Source organism: Giraffa tippelskirchi, chromosome 2, assembly GCF_054371585.1.
Source record: "Giraffa tippelskirchi isolate mGirTip1 chromosome 2, T2T-mGirTip1v1.2.pri, whole genome shotgun sequence".
Classification (NCBI taxonomy): Eukaryota; Metazoa; Chordata; class Mammalia; order Artiodactyla; family Giraffidae; genus Giraffa; species Giraffa tippelskirchi.
Window position 1 is genome coordinate 31150989 of NC_137276.1, and position 27390 is coordinate 31178378.

The 27390-nt window shown below is 52.3% G+C and overlaps 1 protein-coding gene across 9 annotated transcripts; it reads left to right on the forward strand.

Moving 5' to 3' along the window:
* The first annotated feature begins 1975 nt into the window (after positions 1-1975).
* Positions 1976-26685, forward strand: HPS1 (HPS1 biogenesis of lysosomal organelles complex 3 subunit 1). Of its 9 annotated transcripts, none has more exons than XM_081573578.1 (19): positions 1976-2169; positions 7103-7219; positions 10603-10740; positions 10947-11089; positions 12792-12900; positions 13924-14084; positions 14564-14666; positions 15344-15439; positions 15572-15641; positions 17097-17152; positions 18449-18616; positions 18711-18890; positions 19981-20042; positions 20528-20662; positions 20760-20820; positions 21824-21976; positions 24042-24155; positions 25395-25477; positions 25978-26685. In XM_081573578.1, exons 2-19 carry the CDS (start codon positions 7103-7105, stop codon positions 26138-26140), a joined length of 2112 nt encoding a protein of 703 aa, XP_081429704.1. In that variant the 5' UTR covers positions 1976-2169; the 3' UTR covers positions 26141-26685. The 9 variants fall into 9 exon arrangements, with proteins under 9 accessions (XP_081429704.1, XP_081429706.1, XP_081429705.1 ...); XM_081573580.1 differs by having other exon boundaries at positions 1976-2101; XM_081573579.1 differs by having other exon boundaries at positions 1976-2054.
* The last annotated feature ends 705 nt before the right edge of the window (positions 26686-27390 follow it).

Sequence of the window (27390 nt, forward strand, 5' to 3'; positions counted from 1 at the left end):
AGACTAAAGTTAGGAAAGGGCAATATCAAGTGCTAAGGAGGCTACAGAGCAACCAAACTCTTAGTCTTGCTAAAGGGAATGTAAAATGGTGCACGCACTTTTGGAAACAGTTCAGCAGGATAATATAAACATACACTTACTATACAGCCCAGCCACCCCACTCCTAGGTATTTACCCACATAAAATAGAAATTTATGTTGACACCAAAGCCTGGACAAAATACAAATATTAGTAGATAAACTGAATTACAACAAAATTGAAAATTTTTGTGCCCAAGTGATAACATTAAGAAAGTGAAAAGGACAAACCACATAACGAGAGGACATTTTTGCAAATCTTATATCTAAAAAAGGTACTTGTGTGCAGAATATATAAAGGATACTTAGGATTAGATAATAAAAGGACAATATCAAAACAGGCAAAGAATTTGCATAAACATTTCCCCAAGAAAATAGCCAAAAATCACATGAAAATATGCTAAACATCATTAGTCTCAGCATCAAATCTAAATCACAATGAGCTATCCCTTCACACCCACTGAAAAGTGAAAGTGAAAGTCATTCAGTCCTGTGTCTGACTCTTTGGGACCCCATGGACTGTAGCCTGCCAGGCTCCATGGAATTCTCCAGACCAGAATACAGGAGCAGGTAGCTGCTCACTTCTCCAGGGGATCCAACCCAGGAATCAAACAGGGATCTCCTGCATTGCAGGCGGATTCTTTACCAGCTGAGCTACCAGAGATGGCTAAATTAAAATAGACAATAACAGGTGTTGGTGAAGATGTGGACAAACTAGGATACTGATATGTGGCTGGCGGGAATGAAAACTACTAGTAGCAGAAGTAAGTAAACAGCAGCACATTCATTTGATGGAATTTATTCAGCCATTGAAATTCATGCTCAGGAAACGTCTGACAAAGAGAAACATGAGTGAAAAGAGCAGGATATAGAGGGCACAGCCAGAATGACCTCAACTGTGGGCTATAGAGAGAGATGCCTGCATCTGGGCTATGTGCTGTAAATGGAGAACTGGAAAGTCTTGGGCTTATGGGGGGCTGGGAGGGGTGGACGCCATGGAGTGGAGAGTGATACTCCCTTTGCGTGCAGGTGGTGGAGGCATTAATTCTTGGCCTCGGCCTTGTCCCAAGTGGTGCTCAAGCTGCTGTACCCCAGCCAGTCCTCACAACTCATTGCTTGCCGGGCTGTGCTTAAAGCTCCCAGGGGGCACCGGGGCATTAACAGATGATTTGGGTGGGAATTTCGACCCTGCCGTGATCTTCATCACTCTTCCCAACCTTCAACCATTAAAAACATACACAATTTTAAGAGACTCTAGCAAACACAGGTTCAAAACAAAGACCCTAATGTGCACCCCATCCCCAAAAAGGATTGAGAACCCTTATAAAGAAAGTCTAGTGTTGGAACTCTGAGGGTAACTGGGTCCTTCTGCAGATTGTGTCTCTTCCAAGGAACCCAGGAAAGCAGTCACAGAAAAGCAGCTCTCACCCTAGAACTGTGGTTCAGCAAAAAAAAAAAAAAAAAAAAAGTCAGAGGGTGAGGAGAGACCAGCGGGGAGCCAGGAGACCTGCGTTCTGATCCTAACTCTGCCCTCAACAAGTGATTTCTTCTCTCTGGGCCTCAGTTTTTGCTTCTGTAAAATAGGGACGTTCCCAGAACTTAGGTGGGGAGTGGCTTGCGCTTAGGCAGGTGGCGGGGCCCAGCGCAGTGCCCGATGCAGCAGGGGCCTCTGACGGCTGCAGGGGAAGCCCCCACACTGTGGGCCCGGGCGCCCTCCTCGTTGACCGGAGGGCCGTAGCCACTGTCCCGCAGGAAGTGAGGGTCACAGTCAGGGCTCAGAGGGTCCCTGTTACCTAGCGGGAGCAAATTGCACGGCGGCAGGCAGAAGCCTAAGCCAGGCAGGGGCGGAGCGAGCTTCCAATCCGTCCCCAGGCGGTCACGTGGGCGGTCACGTGGCCACACCCGGAAGCGCGGCGCGGACTGCTGGCAGGCTGGTAAGTTTGGCTACGACTCGTTACGCACAGGCCGAGGGCCTCGGTAGGCGGCGGGGCTTTCTCCGGGACCCCGGCGCGGCCCTCCTGGAAGTAAAGGAGCCCCCACCGCCAGCCTTACCCACCCGGCGTGGGAACGTGGGCGGGTCGCTTCACTTCTGGTAGCCAAAGTTTCTGCAGCTACGAAGTGGGGCGGTTGCCACTCGGACGTTCGGGGAATTGGGGGGTGAAACTGCTACATAAACTGTAAAGTGCAGGGCAAACAGGAAGGCTGCCAGTGGGCAGGTCCTACTCCTGCGTCCTCCGGCCCTTCAGGGGCGGCGGTCATAGGGGCAGTTTACAGGGAGAATGGTGAAAATGAGTGTTGGGGGGGGCGGGAGGAGAGAAGGGGCGGAGAGGTTCCCCAAGTTGCCCGGGCTCCCTCTAAAGCTCTACTAAGTCCTGTGTACCCTCCTTAGAGCAGAGAGCAGGGAAACCACAAAATAACACCAGTGAGGTTCTCATTCCAACAGACCTTTTGAAATAAAAGTAGAACTTAACGTCCACTAAAGAGCATTTCCATTTTTCTGGGAAGATGGCGTTAAGGTCAGTCATGCCGGTGATGTAGTAGTTAAGTCTCATGTTGCCCAAGATACTGAGCCCTTAACAATCCTTCCTTGCCTTTTGTTTGCTTACAATGTTTGGCTTCCTGATTAAGCTGAAGCTTTATATTGTTCCTGCTTTTTATCATCAAAATATGAGTGGTTCTGGAACTAGTTTAGTTCACCCTTCACCCTGTTTTTAAGGAGAGGAGCTGGGAAATAAGAATAGTGACAGCCCCACCCCACCTCTGTGTGTAAGAAGAGCTTCCCAGGTGGCACAGTGGTAAAGAATCTGCCTGCCGGTGCAGGAGACACAGGAGATGTGGGTTCAATCACTGGGTGGGAAAGATCCCTTGGAGAAGGAAATGGCAACCCACTCCAGTGTTCCTGCATGGGAAAGAGGAGCCTGGTGGGCTACAATCCATAGGGTTGCAAAGAGTAGGACATAATTGAGCACACACCTCTGTAAGAAAGTAGTTTGCTAAGGATGTGACTGCCTGGTTGCTCCCTGACTCACTAGAACCCTGGAGGGAAATGGAGCCAGAGGTTGAGCCCAGAGAGGTATAAATGCCTTGGCAAAGCCAGAACTAGAACCAGGTCCCACATGCCTGTTGTCTTGGTTTACTGCCATTCGTTGCATCATCCTGGGATACCTCCTGTCTTCCAGGACTGCATCTCTGTCTCTCTGGGATGCACTGTGCTGTTTCCCAATAGTCACTCATAGCAGGCTCCCTGGGGCTGCTCAGGGTAGGCTTGCTGACCACACCATCGCTCAGATTGACCCACAGGGAAGTGAGAGTGCTCAGGAGGAAACAGTAGGTGAGAATTACTGTTTGTGGCCACCTGCTATGTCCAAAGGACTGTGCTTGCCAGGTCGATGTTCTCCATTGTGGGAAGGCAGGGGTGAGCAGTATGCGGAGCACTGGGACACCTCCTGGCAGTGGGGAGTGTGTTCTGAGCAGACTGCCCAAGAGCCAGAGAGAGACCTTTGACCACTCAGTCCTCCACCATCTTGTCTACTCCCCGGAATGAGCAGCAGTTGAAATGAGAGCCTCTGCTTACTCTTACGCACCAGCGCACTCCCCCTTCCGCCCCCACCCCACCCCCATTTTAAGCAGGTCGTGGAATGCTATGCTGCTCTCCATGAGCTGGTCACCGAGTCTGTCTGCTGCAGCCCTTTCTGAGCCTTCAGCTGTCAGGAAGCTCTGCTGTGCTCCTTGCCACAGTAGGTGATCTGCCTGAGATGGAGGCAGGCGGCACCCACCCTGGGGCTACTCAGACTATGGGAGGTGGACAGGGTGAGGCAGGCAGAGGACTGAGCTCTCTCAGGCTCTGCAGAGCTCTCAGCCCCATCCCCTGTCTACCCCAGCTCTGCATCCTCATGTCACCTTTGCCTGTTCTGTTCTTCCTCCCTGGCATCTAGGTGATCATCACAGCCTGTTGTTGTTGTTTAGTTGCTAAGTCATGTCCAACTCTTTTGCGACCCCATGGACTGTAGCCCACCAGGCTCCTCTGTCCATGGGATTTCCCAGGCAAGAATACTGGAATGGGTTGTCTTTTCTATCTCCAGGGGATCTTCCTGACCCAGGGATCGAACCCACCTCTCCTCCATTGGCAGGTGGATTCTTTACCACTGAGCCACCTGGGAAACCCCATCACTGCCTACCAAACCTCTAAGCTACACCTCCTGAATCAGCCCCTTCCTCCTCTGGCCTTCAGCAAAGAGTCGACCCACATTACCCCACACCAGGAAAGCTGGCTTCCATAACCTTGACCCCATCCATCCACGACACACCCTTACCAGCCTACGAGGACTCTCTGTTGTTCATAGACTTCATTCTACAGCCAACTGTTCTCCAACCCACGCACTCCCTTCCCATCAGGCCAGCCCCTCGAGTCCTGAACTTTGCCAGGCTCACCTGAGAGTCCCAGGGCAGCCTCTTCCAGGCCTACCTGCCCTCATGCAGCAACCTTTCCTCTCATGCTCCACTGCTTTCCTGGTATCTGCTTTGTGTATAGCAATTCCATGGGAGTAGGCTATAGTCTCTGTTTTTCATTGTGCTGGAAACACTATGAAGCTAGGTGCTCTGAGTTAAAGTTGATAATCCAATTGGAGATTAGGGAGGTACTCAGTAAGTACCACCAAGCTGGTCACCTAGGGGATCCTGAAGAGTATAATTGAGTCTGAGACCTCGAGACACAATGGTCCTTCTGAGGAAACTGGACGTCCAACCATGGAAGAGTTAAGAGCAGGGCTTCCTCATCGCTGTCATGTCTCACCACACGTGTAATGTGCTCGTGTCCGTGTGACATGCTGAGGTACAAGAGAAGGTCTGAAGCCCCTGCCTGCGGCAAGCAGCTGGCCCGAGAGCTCTGGCTTCACCAGACTTGGTCAGGCTGCCCCAGGAGTTGAGAAGGCCAATGTCTTGCTGTACCTCAGGGGGCCAAGGCCAAGAGTAGGAAGCTGTGGATCTACCGTGGTGAATAAGAAAACACATTTTACATAATCAAGCATTGTGTGTTGCAGAGAGGGTACCTGTGTGGGTGATGGGAAAGGAGGTCTGAAAGGGCAGGGGATACTGGTGGAGGTGGCTGAGGAAGTAGCAGCTAAGCAAGGGTGAGAAGAACTGTGGCCAAGGTCACACAGCCTCTGTGTCCACCAGGGCAGGAGGAACTTGTGATTGAAACTCCAGTAATACTGAACCCACTGCCTCTGGGCTTTGGAGCTGATACTCTTGAGTTGTTTTTGACTTGAGTAGAAGTACTGGACCTCCCAAAGGGAGGTGCACTAGCTGCCCAGTGTTCCAGACCAGGCCATGACTGCCTGCCTCCCTGTGCAGTTGACCCCATGTCCAGATCATGAGCTGGGTCCTTCTTTACCCTTGGCCCCTGTAGGCTGGTAGTGTGTCTGATGCTGTGTTTAGAGAGCCTGGATAACACAGGAAACAGCCCAGCCTTGGCATTCAGTTCAGTTCAGTTCAGTCGCTCAGTCGTGTCTGACTCTTTGCAACCCCATGAACCACAGCACACCAGGCCTCCCTGTCCATCACCAACTCCCGGAGTTTATCCAAACTCATGTCCATTGAGTCGGTGATGCTGTCTAACCATCTCATCCTCTGTCGTCCCCTTCTCTTCCTGCCCTCAATCTTTCCCAGCATCAGGGTCTTTTCAGCTCTTCAGGTGGCCAAAGTATTGGGCTTTCAGCGTTAATATCAGTCCTTCCAATGAACACCCAGGACTGATCTCCTTTAGGTTGGACTGGTTGGAGCTCCTTGCAGTCCAAGGGACTCTCAAGAGTCTTCTCCAACACCACAGTTCAAAAGCATCAGTTCTTCGGTGCTCAGCTTTCTTTACAGTCCAACTCTCAGTGACCACTGGAAAAACCATAGCCTTGACTAGACGGACCTTTGTTGACAAAGTAATGTCTCTGCTTTTTAATATGGTGTCTAGGTTGGTCATAACTTTCCTTCCAAGGAGTAAGCATCTTTTAATTTCATGGCTGCAATCACCATCTGCAGTGATTTTGGAGCCCAAAAAAATAAAGTCAGCCACTGTTTCCATTGTTTCCCTATCTATTTGCCATGAAGTGATGGGACCAGATGCCATGATGTTAGTTTCTGAATGAATGTTGAGCTTTAAGCCAACTTTTTCACTCTCCTCTCTCACTTTCATCAAGAGGCTCTTGAGTTCTTCTTCACTTTCTGCCATAAGGGTGGTGTCATCTGCATATCTGAGGTTATTGATATTTCTCCCAGCAATCTTGATTCCAGCTTGTGCTTCCTCCAGCCCAGCGTTTCTCATGATGTATTCTGCATATAAGTTAAATAAGCAGGGTGACAATATACAGCCTTGACGTACTCCTTTTCCTACTTGGAACCAGTCTGTTGTTCCATGTCCAGTTCTAACTGTTGCTTCCTGACCTGCATACAGGTTTCTCAAGAGGCAGGTCAGGTGGTCTGGTACTCCTATCTCTTTCAGAATTTTCCACAGTTTGTTGTGATCCACATAGTCAAAGGCGTTGACATAGTCAATAAAGCAGAAATAGATGTTTTTCTGGAACTCTCTTGCTTTTTCGATGATCCAGTGGATGTTGGATCCTGGATCTCTGGTTCCTCTGCCTTTCCTAAAACCAGCTTGAACATCTGGAAGTTTACGGTTCACATATTGCTGAAGCCCAGCTTGGAGAATTCTGAGCATTACTTCACTAGCGTGTGAGATGAGTGCAATTGTGTGGTGGTTTGAGCATTTTTGGCATTGCCTTTCTTTGGGATTGGAATGAAAACTGACCTTTTCCAGTCCTGTGGCCACTGCTGAGTTAAAAATAGGAGTAACTGAAGACTCCTGCTTTGCTGTGAGGGTGCTGTGAAGTAACACCAGGAAGGCCCTCATGGTAGTGCCTGGCACACAGTAAAGTCCAGTAGGTGTTTGCTGAGGTTATAATTTTTTTCGTTACTCAGGCTGAGTCTGTGGGTATGGGGCTGGAGGTGACCTTGACCTTGCTTCTCCTTGGCAGATGAAGTGCGTCTTGGTGGCCACAGAGGGTGCGGAGGTCCTCTTCTACTGGACAGATGAGGAGTTTGAAGAGAGTCTACGCCTGAAGTTTGGACAGACAGAGAATGAGGGAGAAAAGGTGAGTGCAGGGTAGGAGGGTCAGACAGGACGGAATAGCACAGCACTATCAGGAGGCGGGGGAGCCTGCCCACCTGCCCTGGCCCAGCCGGAGGGGTGAACAAGGCTGCGTGTGTCCTGGCGCCTCTCACACCCACACATCCTCAGAGATGAGCCCTTGATGCTCTGGAGGGCCGTGACCCACCCTCACCCCATGAGATTTTGAGCATCTTGTCATGTGCTTATTTTCCATCTTTATATCGTCATTAATGAAGTGTCTCTTCAGGTCTTTGGCCTATTTTTTTTTTTTGCATTGATTGTTTCTTATTATCCTTACCGAGTTTTGAAAGTTTTCTAGATATTATGGATATATCCTTTAGTAGCTACATGTTGTGCAGATATTTTCTTCCAGTCTGTGTCTTGTCTTCGTATCTACTGCACAATATCTTTCAAAACAGATATTTTTAATATGATAACTCCATGTTATCCACTTTTTGCTTTTATGGATCATACTTTTGGTGTCATATCCAAGAAACCTTTGCCCAACCCAAGATCACAAAGAATTTTCCCCATATTTTCTCCTGGAAGTTTTCTAGTTTAAGGTTTTATATTAGGTCTGATGATCCACTTTGAATTTTTGTATGTAGTGTATAGATTGAAGTTTATTTCTTTGCATATAGATATCCAGTTTAGCACTTTAATGTGACAACTCAAAGATAGTTGTCCTTTTCACTTAGATAAGTTCTGCTGTACATTCTAAAGGAATAATTTATTTTGAAATGTTTTCCAGATTAATTTTGGATTGAACACTTTTTTATTGAGGATCCAGTAGAGAGTCCTTGCATTTATGCAGCCACACAGACTGGTTGCCTCTCTGTCCTTCCTGGTCCAGCGGGCCTGGTCATCAGCTGAACCAATGCCATGTCAGCAAGTTAATTTACTGCAACATCACTGATACTCTTTAAGAATAATACGATGTATCAGAGATCATAGACATTTAAGTGATTTTATTTAAGCTGAAAACAGGTCTATCTGTTAGGCTCCTTTATTTTTTAGTAGTCAATATACATAATTTTTAAATTAAGAATTTTTAAGTATTTTAGTTCTTAAACCATTGTATCAATATAGTCTAAAAATCTAAGAGGCAAACGATTTGATAGTGTTTCTCTTCCTCTTTAATAAAAACCTCAGAAAGGAACAAATTCCTGATTTCTCAGTTCCTAAATGACTAGCATAAAGAAAAAAAGTCTTCAAAGTTTTATTTCTCTTGGATACAACACTTTTTTTCCCTCGTCCTATAAATAACATGACTTAATTGTAGGAAATTTGGGAAGTAACAGAGAAATAGTTTTTAAATGACCCATAATTCTTCTACCTCAAGCTATTAGCTCTTCAATATATTTTCTTTGGGTCTTTATCTTTTACAAATAGTTGAGATCATACCACACTTACAGTTTTAATTCCTGGGTTTTTTTCACTTGCCATTATAACAAAAGCATTATTCCATTTTGTTAAATATTGTCAAAAGCATAAATCTTAATGGAAACATTATATTCAGTATATGAATAAATATAGCATCATTTATTTAGCCATTTCCTCAGTACTTGACATGTATATTGCTTCTAGTTTGCTATAGCTATTGCTGTTGGGAACATTTGTGCTTGAATTTTATCCCACATCTCATTATTTCCTTAGGATAAATTCCTAAAAAAGAATCATTGATTCAAAAGCCATTCAAAGATATTGTACCACTTTATAACCACACCACGTATCAATAATACAGGAAAATTCTCTTTACACCCTAGCTACATCAAAGATTATCATTCCCTCCCCCCCCACGCCACGGAACAAAAGAATTCTTGTCACACCTGTACACCTAGTGAAAGCTACTACTTTTAAAATGAGTTACTGTACACCATCTAGGTTTTTAAGTCACATTTCTATTAATGTAATTGATTCATGACAGTTCCAGAAAATTATGGTACATGAATAATTCAACCAGCGTTTGCCTATGTGAAGGGATATTTATTCAACAAATACTAATCGAGAATCCACTATTTGCCAGCCTCTCGGGGCCAAAGCGGTGAATGTAGCAACATGACCCTGCATTCACAGAATTTAGAGGATAAAGATGAACCAGATAGCAAATAAACACCTGGGTTTTTTTTAAACCAGAGTGTGGGATGGAGCAGGCTGGGGTGGGGTGGGCCTGGGGATGGTCAGGAGAGGAGCCACCTGAGCTGGGACCTGTTGAAGGTGACTGGCAGCCCCTACAGTGTGGACACAGGCCTGGGTTCCCAAATGTCGAGTCTGTGGGAGGAAATTACACCCCATGTGCCATAGCCCCCTCATATTTCAAGTGCTGCACAGTACCCCTGGCTGCTTGCCTGTTTTTCTTTTCAAGGCCAGGTCTTACTCAGCTCCTTGTATCCAAGTTAAAACTAGGATTCTGCTTCCTCCCTGTTTCAGTCAAGGCTCCTGAGATCAGCACGAGGAAGGTCAGCTGTGCCCTTGTACCTGTTCATTCTTGTGTCAAGAACTTGACTTATTACCATTCGCCCTGACATTATCCCATTTTCATTCACAGATCTTCAGCACATCTGTCCAGTTTCTTTTTGGTTTTGTCTGTTTGTTTTGTTCTTTATTTGGAAGGCAGGGAGAACAGGTGAGGGAAGAGATTATAAAAGTAAAGGCATGCTTGTCACCGAACTAGGAAAGTACAGAAAGATATAAAAACTAGGGGGAGAAATCGTTCCTGATCCTCCTGTTCAGAAGCAATCACTTTAATGATGTTGAATTTTTTAATATTTTTCAATACTTTGTTTTTTCTGTGCATTTGAACGTATAGAGCATTCACAACCTTTTTTTAAAAACATTATGCTGTATCATAGGAATTTTGCACGTCACTGAAGCGCTCTGATGTTTTCAGTGCTTTGTATCCTCCATCATTCAGATGTACTGCTGTGTATTTAACTCTGTCCCTGGTACTGGACATTACATTCTCTCCAGTTTCTTCTGCTATAAATGCTGCTGCAGGGAGCATTTTTGCGCCTGTATCTCTGCCCCATTTCTGATTGTTTTCCTTAGGATACTTTCCCTAAAGGAGACTTACTGCGACAAGGGGCCTGGACTTTGGTGCATATGTCAAACTTTCTTAGAGTCGGCTTCCTCTATGGAAGCGTGGCCTAATTCCTTACCTTTCCTTCCAGAGTTAAGGCCTGAACAATGCAATTAGCTGCCTGACCTTTCCCAGTCTTCCTGACCCAAGATTTGGGGCAGGGTCTCCCTGTCAGGACAGTGACAGGCTCCTGTGGAGCCCTTGACGTCAAGTTCTGGGTCTTGTCCGTTCCTTCAGCCCCAGTGTCTGGCCCCCTGAGCAGTGTTGTTCTTGGCCCCCGCTTGCAGCCTCCCGCCCTGGAGGACCAGCTCAGCACCCTCCTGGCGCCGGTCATCATCTCCTCCGTGACCATGCTGGAGAAGCTCTCAGACACATACACCTGCTTCTCGACGGAAAATGGCAACTACCTGTATGTCCTTCACCTGGTGAGCGTGCCACCCTGGGGCCCATGTTCCTCTGCCCGTTGGCTCCTCGGACAGTCCACATGCCTCTTCCTTATCTTGAACCTCAGACTCCTCTAGAAGGTAGACGCTACATCTTAGCAAAATCCCCTGGGATCTGACCATCCCCCGCCCCCTCTCCCGTCCGTCCCCTGGGGCTGGCTGACATCAGCTGATTTCTGTGCCTGCAGTTTGGAGAATGCCTGTTCATCGCCATCAATGGAGACCGCACAGAGGGCGAAGGGGACCTGCGGCAGAAGCTGTGCGTGCTCAAGTACCTGTTCGAGGTGCACTTCGGGCTGGTGACTGTGGACGGCCAGCTCATCCGAAAGGAGTGAGTCCTCGGGTGCTGTGCTGAGCCCCTCTCGAGGCCTTGGTGAAGCTGCTGGTCCCACTCTGCCCCTGGTCCTTCCTGGTGCCTTCTTGGTTCTCTCTAGCTGGCGCTTGTCGTGTATGTGTGAGCAAGAGGCTGAGAAGTGAGGCAAGTTGCTCAGGCACCTGCCTCCTGGTTCCACCCCTGTCCCACTCTGCTCCATGGCAAGAGCGCAGCCAGATGCACCCCCTCTGTGTGTGGGTCCCCCGGTTGTGCTGTGTGCCTCCCCCAGGTGTGTTGTGTGGGTGCCCCAGGTATATTGTGTGACTCGCCTCCCCAGGTGTGCTGTGTGACTCCCCCCAGGTGTGCTGTGTGACTCCCCACAGGTGTGCTGTGTGACTCTCCCCCGAGGTGTGCTGTGTGGCCCCCCCAGGTGTGCTGTGTGACTCCCCTCAGGTGTGCTGTGTGGTCCCCCCAGGTGTGCTGTGTGACTCCCCCCAGGTGTGCTGTGTGGCCCCCCCAGGTGTGCTGTGTGACTCCCCCAGGTGTGCTGTGTGACTCCCCACAGGTGTGCTGTGTGACTCCCCCCCAGGTGTGTTGTGTGACCCCCCCCAGGTGTGTTGTGTGACCCCCCCCAGGTGTGCTGTGTGACTCCCCCCAGGTGTGTTGTGTGACTCCCCCCAGGTGTGCTGTGTGGCCGCCCCAGGTGTGCTGTGTGACTCCCCCCAGGTGTGCTGTGTGACTCCCCCCAGGTGTGCTGTGTGGCCCCCCCAGGTGTGCTGTGTGACTCCCCCAGGTGTGCTGTGTGACTCCCCACAGGTGTGCTGTGTGACTCCCCCCCAGGTGTGCTGTGTGACCCCCCCAGGTGTGTTGTGTGACCCCCCCAGGTGTGCTGTGTGACTCCCCCCAGGTGTGTTGTGTGACTCCCCCCAGGTGTGCTGTGTGGCCCCCCCAGGTGTGCTGTGTGACTCCCCCCCAGGTGTGCTGTGTGACCCCCCCAGGTGTGCTCTGTGACCCCCCCAGGTGTGCTCTGTGACTCCCCCAGGTGTGCTGTGTGACTCCCCCCAGGTGTGCTGTGTGACTCCCCCCAGGTGTGCTGTGTGGCCCCCCAGGTGTGCTGTGTGACTCCCCCCAGGTGTGCTCTGTGGCCCCCCCCCAGGTGTGCTGTGTGACTCCCCCCAGGTGTGCTGTGTGACCCCCCAGGGGTGCTGTGTGACTCCCCCCAGGTGTGCTGTGTGACCCCCCCCAGGTGTGCTGTGTGACTCCCCCCAGGTGTGCTGTGTGGCCCCCCAGGTGTGCTGTGTGACTCCCCTCAGGTGTGCTGTGTGGCCCCCCAGGTGTGCTGTGTGACTCCCCCCAGGTGTGCTCTGTGGCCCCCCCAGGTATGCTGTATGACTCCCCCCAGGTGTGCTGTATGACTCCCCCCAGGGGTGCTGTGTGACTCCCCCCAGGTGTGCTGTGTGACCCCCCCCCAGGTGTGCTGTGTGACTCCCCCCCCAGGTGTACTGTGTGACTCCCCCCCCAGGTGTGCTGTGTGACTCCCCCCCCAGGTGTGCTGTGTGACTCCCCTCAGGTGTGCTGTGTGGCCCCCCAGGTGTGCTGTGGGGGTTCCCCCAGGTGTTTGTCACAGGAGCTTGCCCAGCTCTGACAGTGAGCTCAGACTGCTCCTTTGCTTGAAGCTGGGGACACCACTTTTCTGTGGGTCTCCCTTGCTCTGCCCCAGGCTGCGGCCCCCGGACTTGGAGCAGCGTATGCAGGTGTGGGAGCGCTTCCAGAGCCTGCTATGGACCTACAGCCACCTGCGGGACCAGGAGCAGTGCTTCGCCATAGAGGTGACTGCTGGGTGCAGGAGTCCTCAGGCCGCGGGGGCCGGGCAGCGTTGAGACCTTGCTTTGACATCTGTCCCCACCCCAGTGAGGGAGGGCACTGGCAGCCCCCCAGGCTCATGCATTCAGAGGGTAGCCCTTTTTGGCTTCATGGTGCGTTAGACACTCTAATGGGCCTCCCTACAATAACATGGCTAGACTTTGGGTAAAAAAGACTTCTTAGTGCAGTTTTTGGGCTCTCAACAAATTATGGAAATTTCTGATGTTAGCTCCCTTGCCTCTGATCCCTTCCCCCAAATTATATTGAGCTGAAACTAGAGTAGAAAGTAGTAAAAAGTAAGCAGCACTAAAGTCAAGATTGCCTGAGTGCAAATGGTGGTACCAACCTACAACCAGCGAACTACGCCTCGGGCCAGCAGTGACAGGGGAGCTGAGCCTCAGCCTCCTCCTTAAGTGCAGATCTGAGGAGTAAGCTGGTCGTCAGTAGCACCCCTCTTGCTCCCTGTTTTAGACAAACACAGATTCTCTGTAGATCAGTGGTTCTCCTCTTTGTATGCATCAGAATCATCTAGAGGACTTGTTAGATAGGTTCCTGGGCTTCACTTTTCTCAGTCACTGTAGGCATTGAGTGTGGGAGGCTCTATAATTTGCATTTTGAACAAGTTCCCAGGTGATGCTGGTTATGCTGGTCTGGGAACTACATGTTGAAAGTCATTGATTCAGAGGACAGATGAAGAGCAAACAAATGTGAGCTCACCATTAACAGTCAGATGTACAGGAGAATGAGCTGTAAGTGAGTGTCAGGGGAATCAGCCCCCGGCAGATGTAGACCCCCCCCAGGAGCTTGATACACTGGTACAGACTGAGCCCCTCAAGGGCACAGCCTGTGTTGGTCTGAGCCTCCCTGCTCCCAGGCGTCTGGCACATGGTATGCGCTCACCGTGGCCCAAGTGAATGTATCACTAGACTTTGGCTGGGACAGGAGGAATTGGGGTGACAGTGCTTCCATCCCCCTGCCCACGTGCCCAGGCTGTGGAGCGGCTGATCCACCCTCAGCTCTGTGAGCTGTGCATCGAGGCACTGGAGCGGCACGTCATCCAGGCTGTCAACTCCAGCCCCGGGCGGGCTGGCGAGGAGGCCCTGCACGCCTTCCTGCTTGTGCACTCCAAGCTGCTGGCTTTCTATTCCAGGTGAGCCCCAGGACCCTCACGTTCACCCTTTCTTCTGACCCCTTCCTGAAAAGCACCACCTCCTGGGCCAGGGAAACCTTCCAGACCCGTCACTTCCAAGAAGCGTTGATTCTTAGATTCTTAATTCTTCATCCCCCTTGGTTCACTCCCCTCTCTGAATTATTCCTTCCTGGAATACTGTCTCAGAGTCTGAACTTACGGTTTCCTGATATGCCGTTCTGGTCCCTGGTGGTTTCCCACTGGTCATTGTTGTTTGTTTTTTCAACACAACCAAGTTTTATTTTTAAAAATGAATGAGTTCATTAATTTTGTATGTTCCATGTCTTTCTCAGAAGAGGATAAAGTCAGCTGGCATGTTTATAAACTGTGGAGGGCAGGGACCCTGCCCCAGACCCCCTTACCTGCCTGCTGCCATCCACTGCCACCTGCGGGCAGGGGCAAGTGGGCACATGCTGACCGGCTGCCTGTCCTCTCCATAGCCACAGCGCCAGCTCCCTGCGCCCAGCCGACCTCCTGGCCCTCATCCTACTGGTGCAGGATCTCTACCCCAGCAAGAGCACGGCGGAGGACAGCGACCCCCAGGTCTCTCTCGGGGCAGCTCTCTGGGCAGTGGGAGGCCACCAGAAAGGCGACTCGGATGGCCAGTCTGGAGAGCGCTGGGCAGGCAGCTGGGGAGACTGGTTTCTGAGTCTCAGTCCTGAACGTGTGGTTAGGCGTGACTTTTCTAGCTGCTCTCAGGTGTAAGGGGAATTCTAGAAGGCAGATGGATTAGTGGGTTAAAAGTGCAGGTTTCTGGAGTCACGTAGTCCCAGCTCCGCCACTTAGCTACTTGCTGTGCAAGTACTCACCCCATCGGAGCCTCAACTCCCTCATCTGTGCAATGGGATAACTGTGGCATCTACATCTCAGGGTTGTCACGAGGAATCAAGGTGGCAGTTTACTTGGAGCCCAGCGGTGCCTGGGGTATAGTGAAACACTCAGTAAGTGCTGGCCAGCATGGTTGCCACACCATCCTCCTCATCCGTGGCAGTGTGGCAGTGATTTGGGTGCCAGTCTGTTGGACTTTGTAGAATTTCTGTGGTTCTGGAGACAGACTAGAACTGAAACATCCCTGGGAAGTGAGGGCACACACTCAGGGCTGCTCAGTGGGCACAGGGGCTGGCGAGCCCCCCAAGGGCTGTGCCGTGAAGCGCTGGGAGGAGGACAAGCCAGTCAGGCAGCTTTAACCAGCATCCGCGGGCCTGTCCTGTCTGTCACAGCCTTCCCCACGGAGGCTCCACCGCAGCCAGAGCATCCCCGTGCAGCAGGCCTGGAGCTCTTGTTCTACAGACCCAACCAGGAATTCTGCGGGGACCGTAAGTGCTGTGTACCGCGGGGAGGGGAAAGGAGGGGAAGGTCTGCCTCTCCTCGGAGAGCAGGGTCCAGGACTGAGCCTCCTGGGAGAGCCTCCCTCAGCCCTCAGCCCACGTGCCCCTTCTCCCTCCCAGGAGACAGACAGCTTCTCCCCCACTGAGGAGTACTTCACACCAGCTCCTTCCCCCGGGGAGCAGAGTTCAGGTGAGACCTAGAGTGGAGGAGGGATCCTGGACGGTGAGGGGGAGGAGGTGGGTGCCAGCTGGTAGTCCTGGGAATCTGTGTTAGGGGTCAGTGGATCCCAACACCCTGTAAGAGCCCAGGCACAGACACCCACATTCCTAGAGCCCAGGACACTGTCTGCTGCAGCCCCTCTGTCTGTCTTGCCAGCTCCAGCTAGAATTCAAGGACTATTGAGGCCACTTCAGTGATCCATAAAACTTCTTATGACAGGTTGATTTCATTTAAAAGTTCAGCTCACATGTGTGTGCTCTCACTGCCTTCTCTTCCCTTTTTGTAGTTAATAAGTAATCACCTAAGTAAGTAAGTTCATTTCCAGCACAGTGGTTTAAAATATCAGTATTCAATCGGTATAGTTTATACTTTACTTCCAAAGTATGTGGATAAACAATAAAAAAACCCAAAAATGTTTGAAATATTATTAACAAAACAAAAAAGGAGCCTGGGACCTCTGAGACCACGTGCCAGCTCATCTCTGCTTGTCCACTTCTCCAGGGCCAAGGTCACAGCTCCCCTGGGTTCTGTAAGCTTGCCAAGAGCCCAAACACATCAGAAAGAGCTACTCTGGGGTGACGGCTGAAGTTCCGTTTTCTTCTCACTGCTTCCTCCCCTTGTTCCTCCCTCCCGACCCCTTTCTCTCAGTGGTTAGTTTTTTCATGCCTCAAAGCTGTAAATAATTCCTGTGCCACAGTGCACAGAACTCACAGCTTACAAATGGCTTGAGTCGCTTTCATCCATTCTAAGTCGGGCTTTCCCCAAGAAACGTGATTATAAATGATGGTTATTTGCAGTGAAATATACAAGAGAACACTATTAGTACAAAGCTATAATATTTCAAATGTATACTTGGTTCAGTAGTTTTTGTGAGCTGTCTAGGAAAGGAAATCTAGTTCAGGTCCCAGCACACAGTCGGTGCTTCAGTAAAAGTTTGCTGATTGACTAAATGAACGGGGAACTGTACACAGTTTGTGCTGCCTCCCAGTGAAGAGTGAGGAGGCGCTGTTAGAGCCAGGAAGGGGCTCGAAGGGGTAGGGAGGACAGAAACAAGGAGGGGATTGGGGGCTGAGGAGGGGTCTGAGGGACCTGCCCCGACCACTGCGAGGTACAGGGACAGGAGCTCGTGCCCAGCAGCCAGCTTGGGGGGGGCGGGTGCGAGCAGGGATGCCTCTCTTCCCCAGCCCAGGCTGCCCTAGCTGTGGTACCATGGAGGGAGCTTGCCCTGCACGCGCCAACTTGGGGTAGAATGAGAAGGGGAAGGCTCTCCAGTTCACGCTGAGGTGCTCTGCCCAGTGAGGTGCTGTGAGCTGCCAGTGGGGAAGGGCCTCTTTTCCATCCTCCCCTACTGACAGGCTGTTGGGCCAGTATTTACATTTTCCCACTGTTTCTGTCATTCTGTTATTACCTACGGTCTGTCTGCAGGTAGCACGATCTGGCTGGATGAGGGCACCCCACCTACTGACTCTCCCCACATCCAGGTAACTTTTTCCTGGGGGCCCAGGGCACTTGACCAGGGTACCAGCTGATCGGAAATGCTGCAGTGGGCCCTGGGGACTCCGAGGGCTTCTCCTGGGGTGACTCTCCAGCCATGCTGATCTTCCTGGTGCTGTCTCATGGCTGGTCCAGCCAGTGCAGGGGACAGATCTCAGCTCAGAGGTGGGGCCCGGGGGTAGGGTGAGGAGTGGTGGGTGAGGGTGCCCCTCTCCCTCCCCCCTCCCCCTCCCCTAGACACACAGCCTCCACTCCTGAGAGATCCCCACCCTCACTGTTCTTGGGAGTGAAAGTCTAAGTTAATTTTTAATGGTTTTTTTTTTAAATAAGAGAGTAAATATGTTCACTGTAGAAAAACTGGGGAAAACAGAAGTAAAATATGGAAAAGGAATAAAAATCACTCAGTCCTAACCCCAGATGTTAGCTATTGTTAAACACTTTTGGAGTGTTTCCTTCTAGGCTTTCCTATGACTTTATAAATGTATTTATACACACACACACACAACATACATATTTTTTCTTTTACCCAGTTTGGATCCTAACGCTCTTTATTATTTTTTGTTTTGAGCATTTTCCCATTGATGAGGCACTCCTTGGCAATGTGGTTTTTAACGAGACTGTTCAGAGTGCATCGCCTACGTTATGTTATTATTTATTTAGCAAATTCTTGGAACAGCCAGTGCATTGCATCCAGTCCTTTGCTGTCGTCATAAGACTACTGTGACTTCCTTATAAAGAAGCTTTTGTGGCATCCCTAATGAGTCCCTTAATTTTCCACTTTTGCCTACTGAAGACTCTTACTCAGAGCCCTCATGAGGCTGGAGTCTTCTCATTTAGTCCTGGAAGCCCTCACTTGCACCCTTAGAATGACTTTTGGAGGTCTGGAAGGTGGTCAAATGATCAACTGTTAATAGGCTTTATACCCCGAAGCTGGGGAGGAGACTCTGCTCCCTCACGCCACCCTGTCTGCTTTTCGCACTTTCCTTTCTTCCTTTTCCCCTTTCTTACTACCCACCACCCCTGTGTGGCATCCAGTCCTGACTTTGCACGGAAGGGCCTCGAAGATGCTGAGAGAGAGACAGACAGACAGCAGGATGGGAGCTGCCAGGGGAACCTCAGCAGAGGGCCAGCATTTAGGAACTGCGACTTTGGGGGCTGGAAGAGTTTGTCCCTCGAGGTTCCGAGGGAGAGACCAAGTGGGCAGCTGCAGGGGGTACCCAGCCTGGGGAGGATGCCTGACGACTGCCCCTCCCCTCCCGCTGACAGTTCCTCTTCCTCCTCAGATGGCTGAAGGCACCCTCCAGATGCTGATTCCTCACTCCCCAGGACCCTCCGGCCCCAGAAGGATTTTCCTGGATGCCAGCGTGAAGGACAACTACTGCCCCATGGTACCCCACACCATGTACTGCCTGCCCCTGTGGCCAGGCATCAGCATGGTGCTCCTGACCAAGGTATCAGCACCCCCGCCTGCCCTGGGGCCATCCCGGCCTGGAAACCTGCCCCACGGCTGCCCCTGTCCACCCCGCCCTGCTCTTCTCCCCTCAGTGCCCCAGCACGCCCCTAGCCCTGGCCCTGCACCAGCTGCTGGATGGGTTTTCTCTATTGGAGAAGAAGCTAAAGGAGGGACAAGAGGCCGGGAGTACCCTGCGGTCCCACCCCATCATGGCGGACCTCCGCCAGAGGATGGACAAGTTTGTCAAGAATCGAGGTGGGCAAGAACTTCAGGTGAGACGCAGGCCCCGGACATGCCACCTTGGGGAGGGGAGGCAGGGCCTGTTCTCATCACACCTGAGGGGCCAAGTCTCAAGGGGAGGGGGCCGGCCTCTGCCCCACCCCCACCAGAGGACTAGGGGAGGGTTCCTGATCCCCCCCACCTCAGCAGTGCGCTTGAGATTTCCTCAACATTCTTGTGTGACTTTGGAGGAACATGGGTTCCAGCTCCCATGTTGCAGATGAGGAGACCAGGGCGGGACTCGGATGGTGGTTCAGCCAAAGTTACTGGATGGGTGAGCAGTGGAGCCAGAGCCCAGCTCGAGGGATCAGTAATGACCAGTGGTCTGCCCACTGTGCCCCTCACCACGTGGCCGGTCTCACAGGCTGCAGGACACAGGGAGGCCGTTCCACCCATGGGGGGCTTAGAGCCCAGGTGGGGTCGTGAGGCCCAGACACAGGGACAGTACGTGAACAAGAGGAGGAAACCAGGCGCAATCCAGGCAGGAGCCTAGGAGGGAACTTGCCAGAGGAGAACCCTGGGCTGAGATCTGAGGCCATTCATGTAGCTGGCAGGGCTTGGGCCTGTTTGAGGAACTGAGATTCATTGTGGCTGAAGTTTGCACTGGTTTGAAAATAAGCAGGGGGTTAGATGAGGCAGAGCAGGTGACTGAAGCCGTCAGTCCACAGCGCCCCATGTCTCTTGGTGCCCGGCATGCCCCAGTGAGGTATCAGGAGGCAAAGATCCCTGAAGGGGATCAGCACCCCCGCCCTTGCCTGCATCTATCCCACCCTCGAGGCACTGACCTGTCACTCCGACAGCACATGGTTTATGTGTCTGCCAGCGAGGCCAAGAGCCTGGGACTCGAACCCAGAAGCTGCTTTTTAAGTACAAGCCTGCTGAGTGACTAGACCGTGGTGTACAGTGGGCTGCAGGGTGCTGGGGGCCCTGCCAGAGACCCAGCCTGGCTGTGGACAGCAGCTGTGTGCTGGGCCTAAATAAGCCATGGAGATGGGGAGCCTTCTAGAGCCCAACATCAGAGCTCCCCTGGACCTCACTGTGGGAACATTGTCAGGAAGCCACCTGTCACTTGTCTGCTTACAGAGAACCTGGCTGGAGTTCAAGACCAAGGCCTTCTCCAAAAGTGAGCCCGGCTCATCCTCGGAGTGAGTAGTGGGCTCTGAGGTCAAGGAGGGCATCGTTTGGACAACGGGACAGGTTTCCTCCAGGCCCAGGGGGAGATGCTCAGGGAGGTGCTTCTGAGGACAGAGGGGGTCCTGGGAGGGCGGGTCCAACCCCCACGATGCTGAGGAGAGGCTGGGGGCAGAGAAGACAGAGGTTGAGGAGCAGGACCTGAGGACCCGACACCACTAGCAAGAGACCCAGCTTCAGCACAGACTCAGTGTGACCTTGGACAAGTCACTGCGCCTTGTTTTTCCATAAATAAACCAGAAGGTTGGAGGAGATTTGAGTTTCTTAGAGCCCCATGTTGGGGGAAAATGGAAGCTGCCTCCCAGCTCAGGGAGGGCCAGGGTGTAGTTCATCAGCCGCATCCATCAGTCCAGGAGGAGGGTGATCACAGAGATAGGGTGCTGTCCTGGGTGTGCCCTTCAGGATCCTTCCCTCTGTGACAGTCATCTCTGGCCCCCAGGCTGCTCCAGGCGTGCAGGAAGGTGAAGCGGCAGCTGTGCGCTATCTATCGGTTCAGCTTCCTGTCCACGGCCCCGGGCCGGGGGGGCCCCCACCTGCCCCAGCACCTGCAGGACCAAGTCCAGACACTCATGCAGTAAGTGGCGGTGAGACCCCTTGGTCTGTGAGCCGGGTACTCAGACCCCTTGAGCCGGGCACGCCTCACCCCGCTGCTGCCTCTGCTCCCTTGTCAGAGAGAAGCTGGCGGACTGGAAGGACTTCCTGCTGGTGAAGAGCAGGAGGAACGTCACCATGGTGTCATATCCTGATGCCTGGCCCTGGGCCGGCCATGAAGGCCCCTCAGGCTGCTGCTTCCTCTCCCACTCACTTGAAGGATGGCGGCTTTAGGGAAAGAGAGCACGGAGTTCACACCTCAGCTTCCTGAGAAAGTGAGAGGACTTAGTGTCCTGTTACCGTCCTGTCTGTAGGAATCCTCCGAGGCTAGAATTTCAGGAATTTCTGGTGTCCCAGGATTATTTCATGGAGATCATCTGTGTAGGTGTTGTCCAGCCAGCAAAGTGGCAGTGGGTCTCCCAGGAGGGGCAGGGGCCTGGGGTCGGGTAGGTTTGAGGGGCCATGTCCCCCTTCTTAGATGCTACAATACAGTGGAATGTGAAGGCGCTGAGAAGGTCTGCAGTAAATGTGTTTATTGGTCCCTGTTTAAAAAGCCATCTCTAAGACTTACCCTTTTATTAGAGAACTAGTTTTATCAAATAGTGGTCTTCCCTGAAACTTTATATGATGCAGCTTTTTCAGTATTAAAATTTCCTGAGACTTGGGTCTTCAGCGTGCAGGTGGAAGGGGTGACAGAGGGCCTTGCCAGCCACTAGCCACTGCCCGTCCTCTCAGATGGAACCTTCCAGCTCAAATAAGGTGTAGAGATGAAGAGGATTATGGCGAGGCGTGTGGGTGGCGGCCAGTGAGGCTCACTCATCAGCTCTGTAACTCTGCTCTCACCCTGGCCTCACCATTTTATCATTTAAACTCATCCTGCACGAGGGTGGTAAAACATAAACCTGCTGTGTTCCTTGGGAGCAGAATTCCTGGCATTAAATGTGCCAGAGCCAGAGATCCATTGTACTTGCATCTTAGACCTTCTCGGGGTTGGGGGTTCAAAGGGAAAGTGAGACCTGGGAAAGAGGGTATCCTGGGAGGGTGGCTGAAAAGGAAACCTATGGGGGGTGCGGGGCTTGAAGGAAGCCAAGGTGGATGGAGGAGCTCCTTCCCTGATTCTGGCTTCAAAAGCACCTTAACTCAGCCCCTCACCTTCCTGGAAGACTTCCCAGGCCTGGTGCATTTCATCTACGTGGACCGCACCACTGGTCAGATGGTGGCCCCTTCCCTCAGCAGCAATGAAAGGACTTCATCGGAGCTGGGCAGGGGGCCCCTGGCCACCTTCGTCAGAACCAAGGTAACCTGGCCCAGCCCAGGCACTCTCCCTGCATGTCAGACAAGGCGTGCCTGGACCCCTGCCTGGGAGGGCTAGTCCCCGCCCTTGGGCCCCCGGGAAACTCTGAGCACCCCCATGGGAACCCTTACCGCATTCTTCCTACCTCTGCACCCAGCTTTGTAGCTCCTAAGAGAACGGTCCTGTCCTTGTCACCCTAGGGCCCCGGCCAGCACGTGGGGCCACCTCCCCAGGTGTGTTAATGTTCCTGGAGCAATAGAGTCTGGATAGTGAGGCCAGGGAGGGAATGGCCAGGGCCCAGTAAGGGTTTGTTGAGTTCAGTCAGACAGAAAGAAGACACACAGGTTAATGGATTTGAGTATCAGAATGTAAAAGTAGGAGGTTTCTACAGAGGAAACAGTCTCCAGGGCTCCTTTTATTTTCTTTGATTCACCTTCATGGCAAACTAGTATTTTTGGTGGGGAGGCCTCTGCCACTTTATAAGAAGCTATATTTTATACATATATTATACATATTATGTCACTGTAAATTATATATATTACATATATTTTACATTATTATATATTATATATGTATATTTTATATATCCAAGTAAAGTGTATGGTAATGGTGAAAATAAGGTCACTGACAGCCCATTGGAGACCCAGCTCTGCCCCTCACTAGTTGTGTGGCCTGGGGCGGTAGGGAGTCTTAAGTTTCAGTTGCCTCTTCTATAAAAGAGAACCGTAACACCAGTAACGTCATGAAATTACTGCATAGATTACAGATGCGCACACACGGTGATGCACAGCACGTGGCACCAGATGTAGTTGGGGTTGGTTGAGCATTTCCTGGTTCCGTCCACACTAGCATCTTCATCTCCTTCCAGGGTAGTTGGACTTATCTTGGTACATTTCTCTCCATGGTTTTCCTGTGCAGTTTGTTGTAGTTGAGGTCATCCTGCATATGCCGGTGTGTTTCCTACATTTTTACTTCACTTTGTATCTGGTGCATTTCCTCATGTCATTAATTCTTTATCAACATGATTCTCATCAACTCCACAGCAGTCCATCATGGGAACGAAGCATCATGTACTTAGCCATTTGCCCAGTGTTGAACACTGAGATTGTTGGCAGACTCTGTCATAAATAATTCTGGGGCACGCAGCTCTAGGCGTTTATCCTTGTCCTCATCTCCGATTATTTTCTCAATATGGATTCCCAGAAATGGAATTATGAAGTCAAGTGGGAGGAATTGTTTTTAAGGTTATTGATACACGTCGAATTGCTTTCCTGAAAAATAGAGCAAGTCCATGTTATTTGTTTGCATTTAATTAGATGCTGTGTGTGATCAGGTTGGGAGTGGCTCATGTACACCTGTCACTAAGCGTCTTGGTTGGAGTGCAGCAGGCCTTTGCCAGCCCCGGGAGGTGGGGGGTGGGGGCAGAGGTGCCCCTTGCTGCCAACTTCCCTTGGGCAGCTCACAGGCAGTGACAGAAGTCCATGTATCAGGGAGGAGAGCCTCGCAGAGAGGACCTGAGGCACGTTGACCCTCGGTCACTGTGTTCCCATTGGTGCCCTTGGTGAGCCGCCGTTCAGACTTCACCTCAGAGCAGAGGATGTGCCAGGGCCAGGGCACTGTGCATTCAAACACTTTTCTAACACCTTCCTGGCATAGAGCCATGCCAGAGATCCTCAGCCCTGAGGAGTCTGTGTGAGCCCTCGACCTCAGGAGAGTTCCAGGTGGCCACCCTCTCATCTCTGCTTGCGTCCCTGGCTCTGCTCTGGCCTGAAAGATGAATTTGCTACTTTATAGCTTGTGTATATAGTAAAGATTCATAAAGTGTTGGTACGTATATTTTGTCCTTGCAGTAACGAGAGGGATAGGTAGTCCATCCATCCATCCATCATCTGTTTATTACTAAGCTCCTGCTCTTGAGCCAAGGCTGGGCCCGGGCACCAAGGAGGAAGATGAGCAGGAGAGGGCCCTGGCTTTCCAGGAGCTCCTCCTCCAAGTGCTTTTCTTCACTGCGATTTGAGAGCCCGAGCCCAGCCCCACCGCAGAGACAAGCACTGTCCCCTCTCCCCAGGTCTGGTCTCTGATCCGGCTGGCGCGCAGATACCTGCAGAAGGGCTACACCACGCTGCTGTTCCACGAGGGGGATTTCTGCTGCTCCTACTTCTTGTGGTTCGAGAACGACATGGTGGGTGTGGCTGGCCCAGGCAGGGCAGCCCTGAAATTCTCCCTTTCTCCTGGATTCTGTTCTGTCTGTCTCTCCAGCTCTTCTTGTCACCAGTGGGACTGACAGCGAAGCCTAGCTGGTTGGGACCCAGAGCTCAGGTCCACCTTTGCACTCAGGCTCTGTGACCCCTGCCCCCAGTTCTCTGAAAAACTCACGCTGTTGTTCAAGAAGCATCCAGGTGACACATGAACAGACCATGCCCCGCGTGAGCAAGGATGCTCAGCCCACACTTTCTGTGGTACAAAGCCTCGCTTCCTGTTCCCATTGCTGAGACAGATAAACGGAGGCTGAGAGCAGTTAACCAACCTGCCCAGGGCAAAGCTGCTCACACCTCACATGCCCTGTCTCTGCTCCTGGAAGCACGCCCTTCTTTCCCTCAGCCTGAGGTTGCGGCGTCCCTTTCCATGGTGCAGTGTGGCTGTTGGGGTCTCGCCGCTCTCACAGCCTCACACCTATACAACCCATGTGTTGGTTGGGACTTGTGTCACCAATCCCATTTTGCAGATGGAGGAATTGATGCCCTGAGATCAAACACCATGGCCAGGGCACTGAGGTCCTAAGTGATGACGTCAGAACCCAGGCTTGGCTTCCTGACCTTCAGGCTCCCATCTTTGCTCTGTGCCCTCCTCAGAGGTGCCCAGGACGTGGGGCTGAGCATCACCTCAGCCTCTAGGGAGAGACAGGCTCTCTGTGTGTGTGGTTGGCCTCATGGGGTAATAGGCGGGCCTCACCGTCCCGGCGGGCACAGGACTGCAGGAACCCCGTGACGACACCTGGCACACGGTGGGAGCCCAGCAGAGCCTGAGTCGCTTCCCCGGCATGTCCTTCTCTGGGATTCCCAGTCCTTTCAGAGAGAGACCTGGCCTTTGGTTACACTTTGCTCTTACTGACACCTCCCCAGTCGCCATCCTTCACACTGAGCCAGGTCCACTGGTTGGTGGGAATGAGAGCTACCACCATGGTGCCCGGCATGACCCCAGGAACTTTATGTTCATCACGTCTAATGTTCTCGGTTGTTTATTCTTATCCTCAGTTCACAGATAAGACAGGGTAGAAAGAGGTCAGTGCATTTTCCCAACACCAAGGACTTGCTAAGCAGGGCTGAGTTGGGCCTCGGACCCACTGTGTCTGACTCAGGCCCGTGGTCTTCCCACCATGCCCACTGCCTCCCGACTCAAGAGGCTCCTCCTCCTCCCCCAGGGCCACAAACTCCAGATCATGGAGGTACCTGTGCTATCTGATAACTCAGCTCCCGTCGGCATGCTGGGAGGAGACTACTACAGGTGATGCCAACCCGGAGGGCTGCTGGGGACAGAGGGGGACAGATGACAGATGATAAGTGCCCGTCTCAGCAGAGGGAGCAACCCCTCCTTCAGGAGTGTTTTCTTGCCTCCCCCAACCCTGAGCCCAGCCCCCCTTGTTAGAAACTCCTCACAGCCGGGCACTCAGAGGAAGAGAGTGGGGTGCTCTTGGGGTTCGTCCCCTTCTGTTGCACTCCGAGACAGCATTTGCAGCTGCCTCTCTGGGCTCCTGGGACCTTCCCTAGCTGGCTCTGTGGCCCCATAGCTAGGGCCCTGCCATCCAGGGTTGGGATTTCAGAGGGTGGGCCATGGCGCCCTGGGGCTGAGCCTCAAAAATGGGGAGTCAGCAAGGAGCAAGGAAGTCCTTTCCAGCTTGGTGCTAGAGCCCAGTGAGGTGGCCTTGTGCCCGTGTGTTGCTGGGAGAGGCCTCTGGCCTGGCTCCCTCCTGAATCCTGTCCTCCTGCCCCCTCTCTCTTCCCCAGGGAGCTCCTTCGGTATTACAGCAAAGGCCACCCGGCCGAGGCTGTCAGGTGCCACGAGCTGCTGACCCTCCACCTGTCGGTTGTACCCACGGACATGCTGGTGCAGCAGGCCGGCGAGCTGGCCCGGCGCCTGGGCGAGGCCTCCCGCGTCCCCCTGCTCTAGGCCCAGGAGGACTGCCCCGTGCACCGGCCTGGGCCCCCGGTTCTCCAGGCTTACCTGGCTCACAGACATTGCCATGGCAAGAGCCTCCTCCTGCCCACAGCCGCCACTTGGGGATGGCACTGTCCCCAGGGCAGCCCCAGGGTTTCTTAAAGAAACGCCCTTAGAGCCACCTTCATTGTGGGTAACAAGCAAACCCCCAAACCCTTCCTTCTGGAGAAAGAAGACCAGTCTCCTTAGAGCAGCTGTGAATGTGAGCTTAGACCCAGGGCCGCCCCACTTTGGAAACCACCTCTCCGTTTACCCCAGGAGGCAGACAGGAAGTACCCAGCTCTTCTCGGAGTGGAGAGAGCACCTCAGGAAGCTGTCTCCTCCTCCCGTGAAAGGTGTTCCCCTGGCTGGGTTCAGCTCTTGCTCTGCCATGTCCTCGCTGTGGCTCTGGACCTCTGAACCTATCTCCCCACACTCGGTGTGACTGCGCCCCCGTCAGGCCAGTCGTGGGGCTGCAGGACGGGCGGAAGGCACGCAATAAATTCTGGTCACAGTTATTGTTGTGGTTACAGCCCCTGGCCCTTCTTGGTGGCCTCTTTGTTCCCTTCTTGGTTCTCGGCTCCTGCCCCAGCCCTGCCCCAGAGGTTCATGTTACTCAGTCCCACAGATCCCAGGCTGTGAGGCTTCAGAGCTTCCCGGGGAGGGGGCGGGGCGGGGCGGGGGTGGTCCTGGTGTGCCCTGGATTGAGAGCACTGCCCCAGGTACAGCCCCTCCTCTAAAGTCTCCCCACCCCCCACCTGAAGACAGACACGAGGACAAGAGGCTGTCAGAGCCCTGGGACCTGCGAGCATCCACTACTCTTGGGCTGAGAGGCCACGGCTGGGACGGAGGGAAGTAAGGAGGCAAAAGTGAGCACGGCGCAGTGGACCCCAGGGTTCACGTATCACACCAGATGCGAGCTGAAGTTCATGCAAAGAATGTTCTTTCCCTTTAATGAGCAGCTTGCGGGGTCACGGGTACTGAAGAAGCTAGAACCACACCTTAGGCTAAAGGCCTCAGAAGGTGGCAGTGAGGGACAGTCAGGAGGTGACGGGGACTGCCTTCCTCAATGTTGGGACTTCGCCAATGGGAATTAGCACATGATTGTGGAAAATACAGAAGAGCAAAGGGGAAGAACTGAAGCCTAGATTCCACCACTGTTTAGGATCCTCACTCTGGTCACCTACTATTTTCCCTTACCTTTTAGCAGCTATGTGATGTGG

Bases quoted from the DNA above. Each gene is read 5' to 3' on its own strand.
- HPS1 (XM_081573578.1), top strand. From the start codon at position 7,103: ATGAAGTGCGTCTTGGTGGCCACAGAGGGTGCGGAGGTCCTCTTCTAC. The intron at 18,891-19,980 runs GTGAGACGCAGG...GTCTGCTTACAG, and splicing joins GAGGTGGGCAAGAACTTCAG to AGAACCTGGCTGGAGTTCAA. The intron at 24,156-25,394 runs GTGGGTGTGGCT...CTCCTCCCCCAG, and splicing joins TGTGGTTCGAGAACGACATG to GGCCACAAACTCCAGATCAT.